We start from the raw sequence: 22,655 nt of genomic DNA on the forward strand, positions 1-22,655 counted from the left end.
AGCAACCAAAGCCCTGAAATTTAGGTCAGAGTCAAATACTTGTATATCTTATGGGTCGCTACGCTCAGAATTTGCTCCTTTTAGTTACATTAGCTTACAGATTTAGTACTCTCCCTTCACTTTGCCGATAAATCACTCTCGCTCTCAATTCCTCTCTCTGTTTTGCCGGGTAACTATAGTGGCCTGTTCACTAAATTAATCTCTTGTGATATTTACTTCACGACTCTCGGTATCTCTTCTTAAAATGCTGTTTCTGCAGCTGACTGTATTGCAACAGGAAAAAGCTCTCTTTGAGCCATAAGCTTACCAGCAAATCAAAATAAAGACGCCACTGAAGACAGTTCAATTCGAGTTTTGATAAACTGTCTAAAGAGGAAAGGAGAGAACCGCTTGTGTTGCCTTAGAAACACTTTAGTTACACAATTTAAAGAACAACAGGTCAATTGGGAAAGACAAATATTGGCAACATTGTCAAGGCTTGCAGACACATCTCTAAATGTGAGAAATGAAAGCAGTTGTCCTAAAGCCCTCACTTTGTATGGGCTTGAGTTAACATGTCTGCCCACACCACTCTGTGTTAATGTCGACAAATGCCCTTTGCATACCTCCATATATGTGCTCCAAATGCACTTCGACTTGTCACATACAGTGTTATACAAACAGATTATGAAAGGACTGTCAGAGTGTTAAGAGTCAGGCTCAGGTGCTTGGAAATTGACTAACACAAAAAACACTGCCACTTGAAAATAGAGCCTATTTTAAATGATCATATGCTGCCAATACAATTGAAAATGAGCCTTATATTCTGTGAACAATCTGGGAGTGATGGCAATATTTTTAAACAAATAATAATAAAAGAAGCATATCAAGTGGATAATATTCGAAATGTCAAACTGTTCACACCATGAATCCTTAGACTATTTAAAATATGCTTTTAAAGCTGCTGTATGCAATTTCTGTAGCCCGTCTCAATTGAACAGCTTTAATTTCCAAAAAACAGGTAAAGAACTACACTACCAACAATCCTGACACTGGATCCAATCAGAAGAGTCGCCTTTAGGATGAAAGCAGAGCTCATCAGTGACCTCCGGCTACAAATATCATTGCAATTGATGGACCCTTCCTGCTGATGTCATGTTCAGATTTAGGCCTGTTTTATGAATGATTTTAATAATGAGCATCTTAATAAGGGGTATATTTCTCCGGATTTGTCTGCATAATATGGTATGACAACTCACATCCATACGCAAACGCGGCCCCTGATGGACAGCCTGGTTCTTGGAGGGACAGCTCTTTGTCTGGGTACAAAGAATCTTTGTCAGTATTGGGGTTAGGTCTTGGTCTGGATCTTTGTGGTCTATTACTGGTCTGGGTTTTGGAGTTTCTGGTCTTGACTCTAATTCTGATGTCTAATAAATAAAATGAATTCATTAAATAAAGAAATATCAAGATTTTCAGAATAAAAAGAAAATTCTAATGGGATCAGACTGGTGATATTTGTAGTGTTCCTCAAGGTATCACAACAGAAAATATATGTTTTTCCCTTTCAGGCTTCATTCAGTTTGGAGATCCAAATTGAAGGCATCTGTTTTTACGAGCGGGTGTGTGATGGAGTATCATTGGCATTAGAAGCATTTGGAGTGTGTACAAGTGCGGGGAGGGTAGGTCGCAGATGATGAAATTTCTGTTTTATGAGGATGGTGAGAGTGATTCTTTTGGCAGTGAGAGGAAACACTTAAGTGAGATGTTGCAATATCTCATGTCTCCCACTCTGTATGACAGTGGTGATGATTTGAGTTATGGATTTAGATTATAAATAACTCTCTCCTACATAGAAAAGGAAAGATGAGCTGGAAAGCTAAAGATTATGAGAGCGACTAGATGGTGACTATGCAGAAAGAGGGATTTGCATTTGCCAGGGAGAATGTTTAAAATATCTGATCACGACTTCATTATGTGGCCCAGAGAAAAAAAATTAATTGGTTGCTATGAATGTAGCTGTAATTGCCCCCTGTGGTTGAAGCTGGAATTATTGTTGAACCAATAGGTACGTGTCAGATTCAGTTTCCAGGTGAAATGTGCACGGAGTGGCGGCAAAAACAAGCATAATTTTTTATTGTAAATGATGTAATATAGTCAACAAAAATTCAACCTCCAAATCACTCTCACCAATAACACAAGAACCCAAGTTTCTGTGGCTGCTCATGTAACGTGTATCTCCGTAATGCCTCCCTTGTATTTGTGAGTAAAACTTACAATTCTGGCAGTGGTCTCTCTCTCTAACAGCATAGCATATAAATGGATAAGAATTACACATAGGGTTGCTAAGGAAGCAGGAGATTTTGTGCCATGATGGTAAGGTAATTATTTAATGGATTATTATTTATTAATTAATGGTTTTAAATAATTAATTCATAATAATTATGATAAGAATTTTATAAAATAAATATAATTGTGTTTTAATAATATATTAATTAGTGATTTTATTATTATTATTATTATTTATTGTTTCATTGATTATTATGAAAACATTATTTAATTATTTTAAATTGATACAAATTAAATGGTAAATGGACTGCATTTATATAGCGCCTTTTTAACCTTAACGGTATTCAAAGCGCTTTACACAGTGTCGCATTCACCCATTCATACACCAATGGCGGCAAAGCTGCCATGCAAGGTGCTAGTCTGCCATTGGGAGCAACTTGGGGTTTAGTGTCTTGCCCAAGGACACTTCGGCATGTGGAGTCATGTGTGCTGGGATTGGTGGCCGACCCGCTTTAACAACTGAGCCACAGCCGCCCCACAGCCACCCCAAAACACAGTGGATTTTACAGTTTGGGTCTTATCATTAAAAAAATCATATATCATACAAAAAAATCTTGAAACTTGATTTTAATTATAAAAACAGTTTAAAAATAATAATAATAAAATAAATTGATCTTATTTAAAGCAGGGCTGCACACTCCTTCTCATGCAGATCTACCTTCCTGCAGACTCTCCATCCACCTCTAATCAAAAACTCATGAACCAGTTAATCATCAGGTCATTGGGTTCACTTGAATATTTCATGATTTTAGATCTCTAGGAACAGAAGCACTGCTGGTGTATGGAATATTCAACAGAAGTTATGAATATGATTAAGTCAAGCAGTGCATATCTCATTATGGTTAAGTTGGAGGACATACCACAGAATACTCCAAATGTGAGTGCTCATCTGTGTGTGATCCATCACGATGGAAATGCTTGCCAAGGAGAGCATTGTGATGTTGATAATATGAGATCATGCAACACTAACCCAGCTAGAAATGAGACACTGAATGCTAAGACACTGATCCCTCCCTGCAAATGCATGTGTGTTAGTGTAGGGCAGGTTTTCCCTACATTGTCCCAAAAGAGTAGTAAAACCTGAAATTACTTACACTGGAGGAACTAGTAAGTAAAAATGCTTAATAAACATAGTAAATAAAATCTTAATGGAAATCTAAAAACAAATATATAAATTGGGTTGGCAGATAGAAAATAGTTAGCTCAGTATAAAAAAATAGACATCAATTAAAAGTTCCAACCACAAAGAGAAAAACACTTGATGACATTTTAAAAAGGAAGAAGAGGAGGGGTTAAAATGCACCTGTTTACAAAAAAAAAATGTAATTCAATAAACACAGACAGTTCTGCCTCTGCTTTCCTATTTTATTAATCATGTAAGTGTATTAGAATACTAGTAAAACACTTGGTTACAAACAGTAATCACCATGTGGCTTTGCATTTGCTGAGGAAAAGGTTTGGATCAGATCTAAGCAGGTTAATGGCTTGATATTTCTTTAGTGTGAGAAGCTCATTAGTCACTACCAAGGCCACAAGAGCCCACCCCAGCAACTGAATGATCATTTCAAACAAGTTGGATATTGACAGAGTGTTGGCAGGGCCATTAATTCAGCAAGGAGTTCAGTCAATGTGATTGTAGAGTATCCAGCTACTGGGACACCAGCTCTACAGACTCTGAAGATGCATAGCAGCACAATGAGGTAATTGATCCCAAATAACTAAATCCATTGAAAAACAATTTTAGGACATAGGTAAGTAGGTAAATTTGTAAGAAATCATACAACTTGGCTGGTTCAAAAAGGTAGGCTACAACTTTTCTTCCCTTAGATACCAACCAATCAACAAACTGATACAAAACAGGCATAAAATGTTGGCTTGCCTACTATCCAACACTTCATTTTAATATATACAGTAAAACATCAGTGAACAATGTTTGTTACTCATTCCATATTTATGCAATACAAATGACTGACATATGTCAATAACCTGTCCCATTCTGCTCTTGTCCCGATGTTTTCTGTCTTCTGTGGTAGACAAAATGTATTTTCCTATTACAATTATAGTTAGGTTTAGGGTTTGGGTAAGGGTTTAGCCTTTATGGTAAGGTTAAGGTTTAGGATTTTAAAAAAAAATCATAATAATAACCTTCATTGTATTGTTTATTTTTCTCTAAGGAAGTAAAAGATTTTTAAATGAAAAAGAAAAATAATTTTGCCTTCTTGTACAATTGTTATGACTTCATGCAATCAGGTTGTCCCAACCTGTGATAGTCAGGCCATGATAAAAACATCTCTGTGCTGTACTACATATTACATGGAGTTTTTTTTTCCAGCTCCCATTCAATATCAATGCAAATGCACAAGTTGACAGCACAGCCTTGCGTCCCAATTACTGTACTATCATTACAGCGTATCCATTATCATAGAGCAATATGCAGCGATACAACCATCTCTGAACACTTATCCACTGTCAACATGCCCATTTGTAAAAGCACACATACTCCAGGCAGCTCAAGGCCATGGGGCTATTCTGGAACCTGTTTATTAAGGAATCGTGCTCCTTGCCAGTCTCTACAGATTCAGAAGATCCAACCAGACATTATCTTGACAGGTCCCACTTACTGTAAAAAGGGTTGTATGTGTGCAGGGGGGCCAGTGGTGGTGGGATGAGAGATTTGAATGGAGGGTGGTAAATGTGATCTTTAAGAAGCAATTAACTAAAAGAAGAGTGTAGTGTGTGGTCTTCTGTGGGTGAAGGTGGGGTGAAAGAAAGAAAGAAGTTGTGAGGTAACAGGTTATGGCCCAACAGAGGAGGCCATTATTTGGAACTGGTGATGTCATGCTCTCAGGCAGGGCCTTACACTTTAAGACATGAGCCGAGAGTGATAGGACTGAGTTAGAAGGAAATCCTGAGATAATCCTGAGCAGAGATTATGTAAGTGTGGATCTCAAGAAGGGATGGTGGCACAAGACATACCAAAGACAGTGGTCTGACCTTACAGTATGTCTTTGAGTGGGTCATACTTTGGAAATCTGTGTGTTCATTTTGGCTCCATGACCTACTACTGATGTGATTAACATAACTATCGCTACTACTACTGATATAACAAACTAAATCATATTACTGTATAGGTTTAATGCTGCTTAGTGTGTAGTGCAAATTATAGGAATATAAGCCAATTTGCATGTCCCTATTCATTACCATTGAACTATTACCAGGCATCTAGGATTGGGTTAAATGTTTACAAATCTGTCATTGAAAAAACTATATTTGTTTTTGACTAATCTGAATAGTGGTCTCCCAGTGTCTACCAATGTCGCCCAAAGTTTATGGCAGTTATGGCCCTGATACAGTTTTAGCCTAATGTTAATAAATATGATTTCTTGAAAATACAGCAGTAACCTTTGTTTCCTGAGAATGACCCATGTTAGTATAATTCCCAAACATGGACATTCCAGTTACATTTACAGTTATAACCAATATCCTGATCCATCACCCTTCCACCATTAAGCAGCTTAGTGCCACAATCAGTGTATATTACTTCCCTATGTATTACATGCATTTTGATTACAAGCTCAGGCTGACCTGAGTTTGATCCGAGTGTAAGAAATCCAGTAGCAGCATGACGCATTGCACAACCTCTAGTTTGTCTTCAAGAAATCAAAAAGTTCATATTTAAGAACCATAACCTCTCGGTTGCACATAACCTCTCGGTTGCACATGACTTTAACTTCTGATATTTGTAACATAATCCTAATGATTCCACTCTGATTTCAGGCGTACAATTCACTCATCTTAAAAGATACACAAAAAGCTTTTACTTCTGTATCGGTGCAAGCAGCCTAATAGTAGCAACAGTAGCAACTGAAGCCCCATGTTCAGAACTAATCCAACGCTAAATATCTACACTAATTTCAGGACCCCAAATTCTGTACTACAGTTGAAATGTAATAGACGTTTTCAGCCGTCTTGATTCCGGAAGTATATTTCTTTCAGTAAGACACTGAGAATATAATGATTATTTCGAATAAAGTGGGAGAATAGTTTCCTTTGGCGCAAGCCCCATCCTATTGTTCAGCGCCCAGATTCTCACTCGAACAGTCAGATCTAAAGTCAGCGTACCCCTTACAGCAGGATGGGACCTAAACTTGTGATGATGGGTTGTGGAGGGTGAAAACCATGGCGGCATAAAAGTACAGCTGTGTGGAGCTTATAAAACATAGGCTGGATTATGATTGGATGAGATACCTACACTGAATGAATGAAGTATGTTTACTACGAGTCTTCCTGATAGAACTTTCGCTTCCATTTCCTATTGATGTTTTTCCACAGAGATTTCATGAAATACAGGTCTGTCTTTAAAGGTTAATATGTTATCATTAAAATTAAATTCCCCTTCAGAAAACAAAATGTGATTTACACATCTGGAACCAGACTGTTGCAATTTATTACTTATAATTTGTGCTGTCCTGGGATCAATTCAACAAGTGATGAACAGATTTATTTTCTACCTCAGAACAGAATAATTAAAATTGAGTTGATTTGTTATGAGAACAGAAATGCACAGTATTTGCCACTGGTTGATAATTTACTATACTATTGACGATTAGAGTAGTCAACACCAAGATATATAATTCAGACTAATGTGTATCAAGATATAGATTATATCCTCAGTTTGGTCGCATAGCCTCATTTATATCAAGAACAGAAATCTGGATATGATAACTGACCTCTCACTCCCGTGGCTGCCAACCCAACCTATAAAATGAATCTTTCACCACCTGTCAGAGCTGAGGTAGTCTTACCATTCCCTTACATAGAGTTTTACATTCAGACCCTTGATTTACGTATTGACCATATTAAACAATATATCTCAGACATAGAACAAAAAGTGTGAACCAACTATGTGACCTGTATCATACTACTGATGTCATACAGATGCACAAATTAAATTATTAATGCACATAACAAATCATCAGCTGAATCATGAGTCTGAGCCAAACTCTCAAGCATACCACCAGTTACAGCAACTTTTATATAAATGAGATGCACTATATTAACTGACAAATAGGACAAACAGTATTAAATGTTTAGTCGATGCTGGAAATGAACTTAGGAGGCTTACCTGGGTTCTTTGGTTCAGGCATGGTGTTTTGTCATATGTCGGACACCCTAACTTCTCTTTCTCCCACACTTTATTCGTCTGTCCCCTTTTCCTTCTTCATCCCTTTTTATTCCCTCCTCCCTTGGCAAGCATTTCATCCCCATCCCCATCACAGAACGAGTGTCACTTGAGATGTTGAGGGAATACAACTTGGAAAGGAGGAGCAGATGAAAAATAGACAGGATTGAAAGAGGTTAACAAACAGAGAGAGTGTCTCTTTGGCAAACCTGTTAATTGGTTATCTTATTAAGGCATGAACCAGGCTATTAGCTAACTTGTGATAGCCTACAATGTGATTTTAACTGAGAATTATGACACATGGCAGAACAGAATCAGGCTGGCTGAAATGCTGTCAGGGATGTCAGAGTTTAAGTACAATTGAGAGCTTGACCCTTTGGCCTCACAGTTCTGAGAGATCTCTAACCAGGACTATCTTTCAAGAAACATGTGCTGACATGTAAGACCGCTTTTTCATTAAGCCTATCTAGTAGGTCTTTACATGCCAAGGCATGAATGCTGAAGTGTGGAGTTCAGTGATGCACTATTAAGCATGACACAACAATAAACGCTCTTTTGAACTTTAATCGGGGAGAGAGAAAACTGGGCAGAGACTGCGCTATTTAAAATGAGCGCAACTTGAGAGGCAGGTGTCAAAGAGAGAGAGAGATTAAACTGGAGACAGAGAAGACTTGCATACACGCACATAGTCAAACAAGAAGGCAACGGCCAGGAAACAAGATACATTTTTATGTGCTAACTTAATCTTTTTGATTAAATTAGAGCTTCAAATGTGGGATTGGTAAAGAAATGATAATCATAAGTTAGTGTTGAACAACTGTAGAGCTACTGGACAGGCTACGGCTTGGTCCATCATGAAATATAAGCATAAGATAACACAACTTTATAATAAAATGTCAAAGCATCTTATGACACACACACGTCTTTGTGGTGGTGAGATGGCTAATTATAATTATGGAGGAGTGTGTGGCTGCACTATTGTCTGAGGGTGTGCTGACATATTAATGAAATGGATATTAATTTCAAAGTAAGAATTTCTTGGAAATCAAATTGTCTGCATTCATGGGGAACCTGCTGAAACAGTCCTTTAATCATACAGTCGCTCTCAAAGGGATGTGTTCGGTTATGGAAATGCCAATACTCTGTGCCGTATCACTTACCCTAGCATTTGATTTTTGTAACTGAAAGCGTGTGTGTGTGTGTGTGTGTGTGTGTGTGTGTGTGTGTGTGTGTGTGTGTGAGCGTGTATTTATCACTTTGTGGGGAACAAATGTCCCCATAAGGATAGTAAAACCCAAAATCTTTGACCTTGTGGGGACATTTTGTCGGTCCCCATGAGGAAAACAGCTTATAAATCATACTAAATTATGTTTTTTGAAAATGTAAAAATGCAGAAAGTTTTCTGTGAGGGTTAGGTTTAGGGGTAGGGTTAGGTTTAGGGGATAGAATATAACGTTTGTACAGTATAAAAACCATTATGTCTATGGAAAGTCCCCATAAAACATGGAAACACAACGTGTGTGTGTGTGTGTGTGTGTGTGTGTGTGTGTGTGTGTGTGTGTGTGTGTGTGTGTGTGTGTGTGTGTGTGTGTGTGTGTGTGTGTGAGTGAGGTGCTGTATCGATTAGAGATAAAGGGAGTGAGATAATCATCAACTTTGGAACAATAGGAACAGAAGTTTTTGAGGAACACAACAACGGTGTGCTAGTGTAACTGATAGTAATCGATCTAAGCTATTGATCATTCTGTGACAGTGGTGGCTATTATCTTATCGATATAAAATTTCCAACAACAACAGTTGTTCTGGAAAATTAGTAAGTTCTTGGGTGTTGTGGGGACATTGCAAAATTTGTGTAGACCTGATTTGTAACGACTTAAATCGGAAAACATTGTATTACATTCATGACTTGCTCATGACAAACATAACTAGATTACGACATTAATAATGAAACATGAACTTTAGCGTGCACAAATCGACAAACATTTTCAGGCTCAGCAGAATGACATTAAAATTCTAGAAAAATATAACTGGCTCACATTGCGAGGTGAGAAAAAGTTCTTGTACTCGTTCAATTTAGATTCTGACTTCTGGCAAATTTGTTTTGACATCCATATTGGAGTATGACTATGTGGTACTAAATCGCTCTTTAGTGTCCAACTGCTGCGATTGCATATTCTTCACCTATTACCATGACCTCAACAGAAACATGGGCCGCAAACACAACAGGCACAACAACCCTTTTCAAATATGTTTTTGGCTCAATACAAGTTAAGCTCAATCGACAGCATTTTTGGCATAATGTTGATAACCACAAACAATGTTTTACTAGTCCCTCTTTTTCATTAAAAAACAAAAAATGGAGGTTCCAGTGAGGCACTTACAATGGTAGTGAATGGGGCCACTTTTTGGAGGGTTTAAAGGCAGAAATGTGAAGCTTATATTTATATAAAAACACTTACAGTAATTCTTCTATTTTTGTGTATTTTTGGAGTTTGAAAGACATTTTTAAGCAGGGATTACTTCATCCTGGCAATGGCATTGTAAAATTGGATAATAAGCGATTTAGATAGATAGTAAGCGATTTGTCTCACTAAAATCATGTTAACATGCATATTGTTTATGTCTTGTTGTTATACTTTTGAAATGGTGAGTATTTTAACTTTTACGGATTTTCCCCATTCACTTCCATTGTAAGTGCCTCAATGCAACCCAGATTTGTGCTTTTTTTAAAGAAAAGGTACAAGTCTAAAATAATTGTTATGGTCATTCATATTGTGTCACAAATGCTGTCGACTGAGCTTAACTTGTATTGAACCTAAAATATTATTTTAATGTATTTTGGAATACATCAGAAATACAGATTTACATTTAATACCACCTTTAATTATGGAGATATAAAATCTGATAAATCATACAGTGACCTCTTTGCAAGAACACTGAGAAAGGAAGAACCATGAGAGTATGGTCCATACAATGCAAGTGAATGGTGGCCAGAATTTTGAAGCTCCAAAAAGCACATAAAGGCAGCATAAAATTAATCCATATGACTCCGGTGGTTTAATCCATATCTTCTGAAGCAATATGATTTACTGAGATAAGAAGAATCTCTTACTAGCATGTAAAGACAGTAAATCACCATTTTTGGATACCAATTGAATGGGGAGAGCCTTAATCTGACGCCTGTCACAAAACTGTCCAGTGACTTCTCTAATAAAACAGCAATTAAATTGAAATATACTCCACAGTCCATTCCAAAAGCTATGTTTAGTATAAAATATTTAAAGATTAGTGGACAGGCGGTCTATTAATTTGGTGATGAGCTGTTTCCTTGCAAAAGCAGTTTATTCAGCACACTGAAGCATCTCCTACATAGACATCCATTAAAAACAAAATGGCCTCTTTTCTCCTCTGACCACTGTGTTATTTTATTTTTTGATAAGTTTGTAGGCTTATTTGTAGGCTCCCCTTAGAAGGGTGAGAAACAGATCAATATTTAAGTCCTTTTTTACTATAAATTCTCCTCCCTGCCCACTAGGTGGCGATATGCACAAATAAAATGAATCACCAAAAACAAAAGAAGAAGATGTGAAAGTGGAGAATATTAGTAAAACAAATACTTAAATATTCATCTGTTTCTCACCACACCTATAACATCTCTTCAGAAGACATGGATTAAACCACTGGAGTCTTTTGGATTACTTTTATGCTGCCTTTGTGTCCTTTTGGACCTTCAAATTTCTGGTCACTATTCACTTGCAACCCAGATTTGTGTTGGACCAACAGAGCTGCAACATTCTTGTAAAATCTTTGTTTGTGTTCAGCACAACAGTGATGAGGGAACAGTTAAGATTAAAGAGTGACTCCTGCTGGCCATGATTCACATTGAGCAAAATTCAGGTGTAATTCGCTCTTGTAAACAGAGGGAGGCAGAAAAGCACTTATTTTCTAGCCTAATGTTGTACAGTTAATATGAACCAAATTTAACAGAAAAATGGAAAACATAAGCGCTAATCGAAGATATCAAAGATAGAAAATGTTGACTAATGTGGCATAAAAGGTTTAAGGTTAAAAAATGCTAAATGTAAATTGCTAATCAATTAAATATGCATTTGACAAATAGGTCACATACTGTTTAAAATTGGAATTTGAGGTAAAATACAAAAAAAAGACTGAGTCCCACTATTTTGCTCAGGCTGCACTGCAGTGTCTATTCACAGGCGCGATCCCACTACTGATCGGCACGGGGGCTTTGACCTGCTCCGTTTCCGACCTGGGCCGGTGCACCCCTCCTTAGACAACCTGGTAGTCCCGGGCTTCCCCAGGAGCACCATATCGATACCGAACTTAGTGCGGACACCCGATCGGCATAGTCCACAGCAGCCCAGAACCCCTGAGCTCAAGCAGTCCGCCAGCCTCAGCCTCCCAGTAACTTGGATTACAGGCGCACGCCACCGCGCCCGGCGAGAAAACATGAGATCTGAGCAGCTTTTCAATGTCACTGAATCTTCAATGCACAGCGCGCCCTCTAGTGGTAAATGAAAACATGGTGTCTCTACTCCCCTCTAGCAGTCGACGAAAAACACTGCAGAAGTTTCACGTTGACAGCCATAGACGAAGAGAATGAGCATTGAATGTTTTTCTTTAGATATATGTTGTATTTTACCTGTATTTTGTGCTGACGGGCAGGACAGGTATAAAAACATAGGTTCAGTTAAACTGGTAAGCGAAGCTGAGTAACTCAAGACTTTTATTTTGAAGACCTGTATTATCAGGTGTCATTAACTATGTGATAGTGAAACTACCGCATTGTAACGTATATAAACACTCTAAACTCAATGAGAGGGGGGTTCAAGTGTGTTTTTGAAAACCGTGTTGATGAGAATCTTAAACGTTTCTCTGGCTTTTATTTTGAAACGCCAACGTACCGCTAGGCGGAAAGACAGTCTCTCAAGGCTTGCGACAAAATGGCAACGATGAGAGGTTTGTCCCTCATTCTGTCCGTCCTGTCAGCTATAACGTTGTTATGGACAGAATTGGGCGAATGCAATAATCACCGAAGGGTAAGTTCAGCATGCTCGTTATATCTCACAGATATGTAATGTGTATTTTTCCAGAGGCTTGCTGATGTCTTGCATTGGGAGCTTGTAGTGCTGAACAATTCATCGAAAAAATAATCAATGTCGCAATTATATAATCGTGAGAAGTATTAAATTTAGGTCTACCTCCATTGTGCATTCCTATTTGCAACATATTTTTGGGCCGTCGCGTGCATGAATGCACAGGAAAATCAGATACGTTTAAATTCGATTCAGGGCATATATCAGTAATGCTCACTATCTAAATTATACTTTATATAATTTATTCAAAATGTGAATGGCACTTTGTTTTCCATGCAGTTAAATTAAGAGTGCAATTCAGTAACAGTTCTCTGCTTGTTTTGAGGTATAATCCACATTAAGAATATGGCATGCTGTTGCCACCCATTGCAATTGCAATTACAATATCAAAGGAAATAATTGGCAATTATGATTTTGGAACCCAAAGTGACTGGTTGCTTTTGTCTTTGTTAGTCAGGAGAAGTGGTGGACACAGATTTCAGTGGATTCTCAGTGCCATTAGAGCACTCCTTTGAAATGGGTGAGTATTTGAGTAATCCAATTGCTGTATGAGTGTGTTTCTCTGCTGTGCAATCATCACTGCTGATCTTCGTTTCAGATGATGTCCCCAGATTTCGACTTCGTGGTGCCCTGCAGTTCAGGGGTGGGAGAGAGAACAGTGTGTATCTCTCCCAAAATCAGCTCTCAGAGAAAGATAGGAATACTCTGAAGGTGAGAGAAAACACAAGCTTTAGTTTTGTAGGGCTATATGTTGGTCTCAAACTTGTATGTTTTCTCTCTGGTCCAATATTGCCTTTCTCTGTGTCCTTCAGGATGTTGCAGCAGTTGATGGTATATACAGAATCCGGGTCCCAAGAGTCTCTCTACAGGCAGATTGGCAGACAGAGAGACGGTCTGAGGGTTACCTCTCTGCATTTGTTAGAGCTGTAAGTAAACCTCCTACTATTTACAGACATTTGTTTATGTTGTTAGTCCTTTTTATGTGTTCTGAAAAGATTCGTTCACTCAAAAAAGGAAAAGCTTCAACAACCCTACCAGAAAACCTATCCAAGCATTATAGCAGGTAAGCAGCGTCGCCAAACAGTTAAGAAATCCATTAGGAGATTGATTTCATGCTGCTGCTGTCCAGAGTGAAGGAACAGTTGTCACACTCCCTTCCCTGACACTCAAGGTGGTCACACACCAAACGAGAAGTGCCACGTTGTGGGTAGGACGCGGTAAAGGTACCAGACACAGGGCACAGCGATGCAGTTCGGGTTTGTCACACAAAAGTTACCAAGGTTTTTCCCTTCTTTAAGAAGGAACAAAGTGACGTTGATGAGTTTGCAGGTTAGTGTATGAAACTGGTGTAACTGCACAAACTGAAAGATCAGAAATGGCGACGTTAATTGTGCAATTTCTCTATCTGTAGCATTGAATGGGCTTCATTCAGGCTGTCAAACCACAAAATACATTGTGTAGGCTATATGAAAGATACACTGCTTGGCCAAAAAATAAATAAATTGCCGTTTGGATTTAAGGCAGTGTTATGATATGGGGTTGCTTCAATTGGTCAGGTCTAGGCTTCGCAATGTTATGCAGCAGTAAAATGAAGTCAGCTGACTACCTGAATGTACTGAATGACCAGGTTATCCCATCAATCAATCAATCTTTTTTTTTTTTTTTTTTTTTCCTTCTGTGACTGCACAGGCATATTCCAGGATGACAATGCCAAGATTCATCTGGCTCAAATTGTGAAGGAGTTGTTCAGGGAGTATGAGGAATCATTTTCACACATGAATTGGCCACCACAGAGTCTAGACCTCTACACCATTGAAAGTCTTTGGGATGTGCTGGAGAACAATTTACGGAGTGGTTTGACTCTCCCGTCATCAATACAAGATCTCGGACAAAAACAAATGCAACTGGATGGAAATAGATGTTGCATAAGATTCTCGAAACAATGCCACGATGAATGCATGCCATAATCAAAGCTAAAGGCAGTCCAACTAAATATTAGAGTATGTGCCTTTATTTGTCTAGGCAGTGTACATATACACAATTTATCATCCAGTTATGGCTAGTGTAAATAATCTATGTTGTCCAAATTGTAAATAATCTATGAAAATAATTGATTCGTATTTTAGAACGCGCCCTTGATGCGACACAGCCGGACCTTCTGTCTGAGCTTACAGATATGACGTAAACAAACAAGGATGAATGATGTAAGGCTGTGATTTCGTGCCAAATCCAACGCATCAGTTAAAAATAAAAATGATTATCATAGGCTTTCTGTTGTGAATTTGGTTAAAAATAATAATAATCTTACATGGTGCAGCTTTAAATATTATTAAATTATTAATTTAGAATGAATCGATCCCTATCCTATAACTATATACACAACTGTTGGTTGCTGGTCCAGTATGGCTATATAAGATATCTGCATCTGTGTAAACATTTTAGCTTCTCCTTTCCACACCACAGGTGATAGTAAAGTAACACAAATAGTGGGGTTGCTGCTTAAAGCAGTCAAGCATCATGTATGCACACTCCTCCAATGAGCAAGTTTAAGCAATGAGCAACAGCCAATGAAATAGAGCGCACACATAAAGAGAAAGGCATTGGGGTAGCAAGAGACAAAAAATTATTTGAAAATAAAAACTTCACCCATGTCTCCCGAACCCTAATTTTATTATGTGAAAACCAGTGCAAACCAGTCTTTCATGTTGTTTATTGATGTGCTAACACAAATCAACGCATGAGTTTGTGAATGAGTTTCGGAATCGTAGTTTCAGTCGGGAATGAATAGACGTGTGGTTGATACATCCAGTCTACGATCAGTTCTGTAGTGTGCGCTCTGCTTTAGTATATACGCAAGAATTGATTCGGATGCAGTGGAGAATCTTGTTTTTTTTTTTCTTTCTTTTTTCATCCACCCCTAAAAAATAAAAAGATTTTGGGTTGACTATTCCTCTGTTATTCAAATAGTAGATATTTTCAGCTATCATCATTGTTATCTTTTCTCCACAGTGTTCATTAGTGGAGTCCAACCTCAGTGATGTCATCACCCTTCACACTGATGTCAGCGGATATGTTATTGGCATTTCCATGGTGACAATTCCTGGGTCATGTCGTGGGATAGAGATGGAGGATGAGGTTGATCTTGAATTGTTTAACACAACAATAAGTGTTGTGGCACCAGTCACTGCACCTTCGTAAGTACACACACACACACACACACACACATACACTCACACCGGTGGCTTTGTTACTTTAGGATTCATTTAAAACAAAGTAAAAGTTTCGACTGTACGGCTTTTTCAAGACTTGCATAGAAATGACTAATTAATGGAACTATTGCACCCACAACATGCATGTGAGAGAAGGCCATGTGTTACAAGCTCATTTTGATTTTGTTGTTTTGCATCATGTGGCTCTGATTTAGACCTGAAACCGCACCATTCATTGAGAGAATGGAACAGGAAATGGAAAAGAAAGGGAAAAACCCACAAGAACAGAAATCCTTCTTTGCCAAATACGTGAGTACTTTTATTTTTGCTTTATGACACCTGACAATTCAATTTCAACAGTATGAGTATTCGAAGAATTATTACTTTGGTTGTGCTGGTTTTTACTTTGCATTTCTGTAAAAGTTGAGTTCACTCACTTAAAAGCATTTGGTTTCAGACTTGACTAATTATTTGTGATCATTTTCACCAGTTAAGTAGATAGTAAAGGTGTAAAACTTTTGTACTGTTTCTCTCATCCTTCATTTCACATCCTTTTATGGAATATAACTCCTTTCCAAATGGCTTTGATTCCTACTAATAGTTTTTGCTCTATTGTTCCTCTTTGGAATTAGTGTAATTTTTTCTTAATCTATTCTGTTTGTGTTGGAGTTATGAAACTAATGTACTGCATTGTCTAAGCCAGTGTTTCCCAACCACTGTACCGAGGTGCACTAGTGTGCTGTGAAAGATTGTCAGGTGTGTTGTAGAAAATTATAAAATTCCACAAAATATGTAAATGCATAAAAAATAAAATGTAAAAAAAATTCAGGGATCCAAGCTCCTCTCCTTTTGGAGAAATTCGCCATTTTGGAAGCATAATCGGTCACTTTTGTGATTGTGAAGAGCAATGATTAATGTGCTAAAGTGAGTGATATTTATACGTGTTGAAGGACTTTCACATGTCTCGTGTCAGCGTTGCAGAACACATTGTCAGGTCGATGGCCAATTTCACTGGTTTACTATGTGACAATAAAGGACTACTACTACATTGATGTCTATGAAGTTACGTCACTTATAACTGTGTTTTTCACACACATGTTTCTGCTTCACCAGTAATGTCTTTGAGAGTAGTAAGCAATAAGAAATATATAATAATAATATAGTTTCTTTTATTGAATGTTATCTGATCATTTACGAATATCAGAGACCCCAGTTATTGAACTAATTTAAATTCACCAAGAAAACACTTAGACCTAAACATAAACAAGTCATTTCATTACTTTCTGCTATCAAAGCAACTGCAAGCTTGTTTTTTCTCTCTCTCTTCCAAATACATGTTTGCCATGTTTATTGAGCACACCTCCCGCTTTTTTATGTGGCAAACTTGTAAAATCGCCCTTCTGTGATGCTTTCTGCAACTCATGTCATGTGGAGGGCAATGCAGAGCTTGACGCTGTGCGTTGAACAGAGCGTTGACGCCTCGACTCAACTCATGTGAGATGTGCTTTACAATGATGAAAGAAAATTATTTTATTTTTCTATTATTGTGGTCTTTTCTGATAAAAGCCATGCTCAGTCTGCAGTTTAAATACTGTAGGAAAATGATACCATAGATCTGCTATGTGTTTATAATTCTTCTACTGAAGTCAGTAGATTTGTAGCCATACAAGTTTTAATAAAGGTGGAAGTAACGAACGTTATTGAAACTCACTATTATTGTTGCCTTTTGGATTAAAAATAATGCTCAAACTGAAGGAAGACTATAGATCTGCTTCTTTTAATGCTTATACTCTAAAAAGCCTCTTGGTAGATTTCGGTCATGAATGACAAAATTATTCACTGACTCACTCATAGCACATAAGACGCTCATTTGTCGCCACCTAGTGACATTTCCAGAAGGGGTCACTTAACTAATGTTAATAAAATTGAACAAATTTGTGAAACAGGAGCAAGCCTCTCCAAAATAATATTTATTTTGCTGCTAATTCTGCACAATTGTAAACTTTAATCAATAGAATATCTGGAATTAAAGAATATCTGGAAATGGTGTTTTTAGCTTATTCTTTAAAAATAAATATCCCCAGAGAGAATTTTCGTGGACCAGTGATTGTCTTACTTTTTTCACCCCTCATGAGTTTGCATCCCTGTAATGTGTTGTGGCATTGCAAGAACAAATCTACAAATTAGAAAGCAAATTTGTTGTTTTTTCATTACCCATTTAGCGATCTTGCCACCTGTGACCTCACACAGCATAGCCTACCTATGTGACTTGTTTTTTGCATAGCCGAATTTCAAACATTAAAAGTAAACACGCTACTAAGACGGACAGAAAACATGGACAAATAAAGGAAAAATATTAACGATGGTTAGCCTATGTGGGATAGTGATGTACCGTAGCATTTTTTAGTCGTAAAAAGTGTGCCATGGCAGAAAAAAGGTTGGGAAACTCTGGTCTAAGCTACTGTAACTGTTTGGTTTTAGGTGTTATGTTCTGTGCTAACCAGTTCTTCATTTGCTGCTCTGCTCTGTTCAAGCTGCTGTTTGGCCAATCCTGAATTGCAACACTACAGTCCCTGAGTGTCCCTTTAACAGGACTAACTCCCGTGTGCGTGCGTGTGTGTGACTGATCACTCATCAGCGAGTTTTTTGGCAGGCAATTCTGTGTTCCTTGTGCTGTGTGTTGACGTTGTGCTGGTCTGTGCTGTGTTCCAGTGGTATTTGATTCTGGGAGGTGCAGTGTTCCTCATGGCCACCAGTTCAGCACAGACCCCACCAGGGGGCGCCAGAGAGCAGAGCTGATTTCCATTTCAAGTACTGAATTCTCATTTCAGCTTATTTGGTTGCTCTTTCACTCCAGCTGCATTTCTCTCATTGTGTGTGTGTCTGTATATGGGCCTGCACACACACCCACATGCACACAAACTCAAATCCTCTGATCCTCTTTGATTTTTGTGTCATTTTGTTCTGCTGGGTCATGACCAAATCAGTGGTGTCTTGATATTTTTTGGAGGATTCTTTAGTGTTATGTGAGTTAATGAAGTCAACAGGTAACACTAGTCTCAAAGAGGCGAGCAGAGCTTTTCTCCTTGGGGTAGTTTCATGTTCATGACCCACTTTGCTTGCTTCACTTTCTCCTATTTTTTTCAGTCTCATTTCTCATGATTTCTCCCTCCCAGAGGAATGTGATTTGTACGAAGCAATAAGTGGTGGAGGTTGAACAAAGAGAGGGAGAGCATGAAAGAGTGAGGAAGGATGAAACTGAAAATGATTTGCTGGGGGAAAACTTGCCAATTAATTAAATCGCCTGTAAATGCCCAGCACTTAATCTTTGACATGAAGAGGAACCATCTCAAACCTGAAAACACAATTTTGAAATCCTCAGTTGTCTTTTCCCCTTTTCTTTTATCTTTAGTGGATGTATATTGTCCCGCTTGTTCTGTTCCTGATGATGTCTGGAGCTCAGGATCAGTCGGGTGGAGGAGCCGGAGGAGGAGCAGCCAATGGTGGAGGACGATGATTCCTATGGCAACTAAAACTCCTGTGTTGTACATAATAATTTAAAACAGTTTTTGAATTCATTCACACATAACATACACCCATATTTACAGAAGAAGGTTTATTCTAGAGAAATACTGTTCGAAAAGCTTAACTTATGACTGCATACTTGAATTGCATTTTTACTACTGATTTCATTAATAAAACACTGATGACCATTAGAAGTTGTCGCCATTATTTAATTAGAAAAACATAACAAGAGTAAAGTGATGTAATTTATATTAGTTCTACATCACATCATGGCTCTTCAAAAATCAGGGGATGGAAAGCTCTGATTGTTTAAACTCAATCTAAGTGCTCTGTCCAAAGCTCTTAGTCTTGTTCCCTGACCCAGTGCCATTTGGACTAGTTTGTTTTGAATTATTATGATGATGCTTGTAATACCATCCCATGGCATCTCGCTACCATTAATAATGGCAGGAACCTAGCAGAAATCAAGTCATCTGCTGTAAATCAAAGATCGTGCAAACCTTAACAGGCCCTAGTTTGGGCATCGCTGGAGTAGTGGATTATATTACTGTTGGAGCAAATGAAAACACAAAGACCTTATTCATGCTTGTGCCATCTTTGATTATTAATAGGAATGACAACAAGGTTGTGAGGGATAGACTTAGTCTCATCAATTTAATGTACTGCAATTTAGTGTTTTTGGATTGTTGCTTGGACAAAACATTGATAAAAGATCTGTCCAAAAACATTCAGTAGACCTTTAACTCCAGACAACATGAGTTGTAAGAAATTAAAAGTGATCTAGGAGCTTTATACCATTTGTGCCATTGAAGAGACTGTAATCTATCCCTCACAGCCTCTTTGTCATTTCCAATGCCCCAATTGTCAAAGATGGCTCTAGTGTGAATAAGGACTATAGCAGTGGTGAATTCTCAAGGCCAGTAAAGCATTCTCTGCTGGGCTAACATGCCAAATAAATGCATATTTTTCATCTTTCATTCTCAATCACCTTTTGTCTATGTATTTTTAATTGCTTTCCACTCTTAATTAATCTACAAACAAATAGAGAAAAAACATATGTTTATCCATTCAGAATTTATTTATTGTTGCTTGTAAGCAAAGTGTGACAACTGTTTTACAAATCACATGCCCAAAGCAGCTTGTGAATCTGAGCTCCATCCTCTCAGCCCTTCAGGATTTCTTCAGAAACCTTCAACAGTGCAAATGAATGGGCATCTAAAGTCAGATTCATCAGCCAATCAGATTGATTTATTTGTTGTTGGTGGGTGTGATCTTTAGGATACTGTATGTCAAGGTCTTCTAGCTGGCCTTGAGTGACGCAATCACGCTTTAAGTGACGCACGTAATTCAAGAGCACGTCTGACAAGTCGGCTGTCATCACCATTGAGAAAGAGATCCTTATGTATATGAAAACACAAGATGTTCTGCATGGCCGTGTGATTGTTTAATTTATTAAACAGGAAAGGAGAACTGAACTCACTTCAAGTAAATTGGTAAGTGCTTTTTGCATTGTTATAGAAAACTGATGTTGCTAAGTGTAGATTAGGCTGTTTGAACATTCAGTGTCGGATCAAGTTTTGACAATTAGTGCTGATTTTAAAACTTCAAGATGCATGTCATTGCACTTTTCCTAGTAGGAAGTCAGAATTACAACTTGTACTCCTGCAGAAATTCTCAACTCCGTTTTAGCCGATGCAGGGGCATGACGTCACACAAACATGTCGACACTCAGGGAGATGTAGTAAGTGATAAACATTGACTTTATTAAATAATATCGATAAATGAGTTTGTTTCCACATTACATGATATTAAAGCTTGTTTAACAAGCGTCTGCAGAAACCGGTGTATAAAACATTATAATCTCTTTTGATAATCGTACACCTGAAGTACCATTGCTAGCATTGTTTATTGGAGGAGTGGTGGTGGCGTAGTGGGCTAATGCACAAAACTGGTAATCAGAAGGTCGCTGGTTCGATCCCCACAGCCACCACCATTGTGTCCTTGAGCAAGGCACTTAACTCCAGGTTGCACCGGAGTTGGACTTCTAGATTTCTAAATGTGGTCAGTCGCTTTGAATAAGAGTCTGCCAAATGCATAAATGTAAATGTTTATCAGTTGGGTTGCTAGGAGACATCTCTAATGAGAGTCAAACCTCTGCTAAGCTAACGGGAGTGTTGCAGTTCCGAATATCGGGGATTGAATTGCATTCATCTTCGGAGATATTAAGTAGGAATATCCCACATCCAACTTGAATGGAACGCAGCATAACCGTGTACCCTGACGAACCTAAATTATTGCAAGCAACATTTAAATAACAAATATTATTAGATATTATAGACCTCCTTGGTAGATCCTATGAAAAAATATGATTTTTGAATGTCTGTCCGGGAGACGTTCATTTCACAACAGTCATGCTGCAGTTAAAATCTGAACCCAGAAGATTCTTTTAAAAGACCCCATGAAATCACTTGTGGAGTGCAGTTTTCTTTCCTGTCTTGATGTATTTCCTATTAGCAGTAAGTTGGGATGGAAATATTGGCTTGTCCCTTTTTTTTAAGAGACAGTAGCCATTAGGTTGAGATAAGCCCTTGAGTGAAAGATAATGTCATCAATATCTATGGTCTGTTTTCCCAGAGAGAAAGATTAAAAATGTATTTTGTACATTTTTAGCAGTCCACAAGCATAAAGATGGTTTTCTAATCTGATTTCATAGAGTTGTTAAGAAACATTGGCTGTTTCTCAGTGTGTGTTCTTGTGTGTTCTCTTGGACCATCGTCATCAACAGCCGAAGTATCCAAAATTTCAATACTCAAGAGCGCAAGTACAGAGAATGCATAAAATTACCCAGATGTGTTCTTGATCGGACCGAATATCGAGGATGCATCGGATGTTGATTTGTGGTTAATAACTTATTTGAAGATCCAGATGTCATTGCAGAACTTCATTGGCAGACGAAGGACATTTATTGTTTTTAGTTCACAGAAGTCTGATGGCTCTGGGCCTCATTTTTCATTTGGTGTGATTATAATAATGCTGTCACTGGTGTGAAAATGCGCTGAGACAGGCAATTGCACAACACATCTCAAAGCTCGCAATAGATGCGTTACGTTCTCCTGTCCTTCCAAGTTAATTCTTACTAGGTTGTTTGGCAAGACCGGGGACACACTCTGTTGGAAAATGAAGTGCTTCAGGCCACATTATGGGTTTGTTTGAATATCGGCGACATGAAACAGACAATGTGATACCAGAGCAGGACATGAACTTAAGCTAAATTGCTAGAATACCTACCTATAA

General features: G+C 38.0%; 2 protein-coding genes across 3 annotated transcripts in view; one reads left to right on the plus strand and one right to left on the minus strand.

Moving 5' to 3' along the window:
- The window catches only part of LOC127648239 (myosin-binding protein C, fast-type-like), a 55,396-nt gene extending 47,879 nt beyond the window's left edge, over window positions 1–7,517 (minus strand). Inside the window, exon 1 of the mRNA XM_052132823.1 lies at window positions 7,454–7,517. Within this exon, the coding sequence (XP_051988783.1) occupies window positions 7,454–7,475 (22 nt within the window). The 5' untranslated portion in view covers window positions 7,476–7,517. The remainder of the gene's footprint in view (window positions 1–7,453) is intronic.
- A 4,667-nt stretch (window positions 7,518–12,184) lies between these two features.
- On the plus strand, window positions 12,185–19,546 carry LOC127647194 (ER membrane protein complex subunit 10-like). 2 transcript variants are annotated; one of them, XM_052131308.1, is made up of 8 exons: window positions 12,442–12,570; window positions 13,081–13,147; window positions 13,226–13,338; window positions 13,440–13,553; window positions 15,637–15,821; window positions 16,052–16,145; window positions 18,549–18,647; window positions 19,249–19,546. In XM_052131308.1, the coding sequence occupies exons 1-7, from the start codon at window positions 12,475–12,477 to the stop codon at window positions 18,633–18,635; spliced, it is 756 nt and encodes a 251-aa protein (XP_051987268.1). In that variant the 5' UTR covers window positions 12,442–12,474; the 3' UTR covers window positions 18,636–18,647; window positions 19,249–19,546. The 2 variants fall into 2 exon arrangements, with proteins under 2 accessions (XP_051987269.1, XP_051987268.1); XM_052131309.1 differs by lacking the exon at window positions 18,549–18,647 and having other exon boundaries at window positions 12,185–12,570.
- Window positions 19,547–22,655: the final 3,109 nt, after the last annotated feature.

This window comes from Xyrauchen texanus, chromosome 8 (assembly GCF_025860055.1).
Source record: "Xyrauchen texanus isolate HMW12.3.18 chromosome 8, RBS_HiC_50CHRs, whole genome shotgun sequence".
In the NCBI taxonomy this organism is placed as follows: Eukaryota; Metazoa; Chordata; class Actinopteri; order Cypriniformes; family Catostomidae; genus Xyrauchen; species Xyrauchen texanus.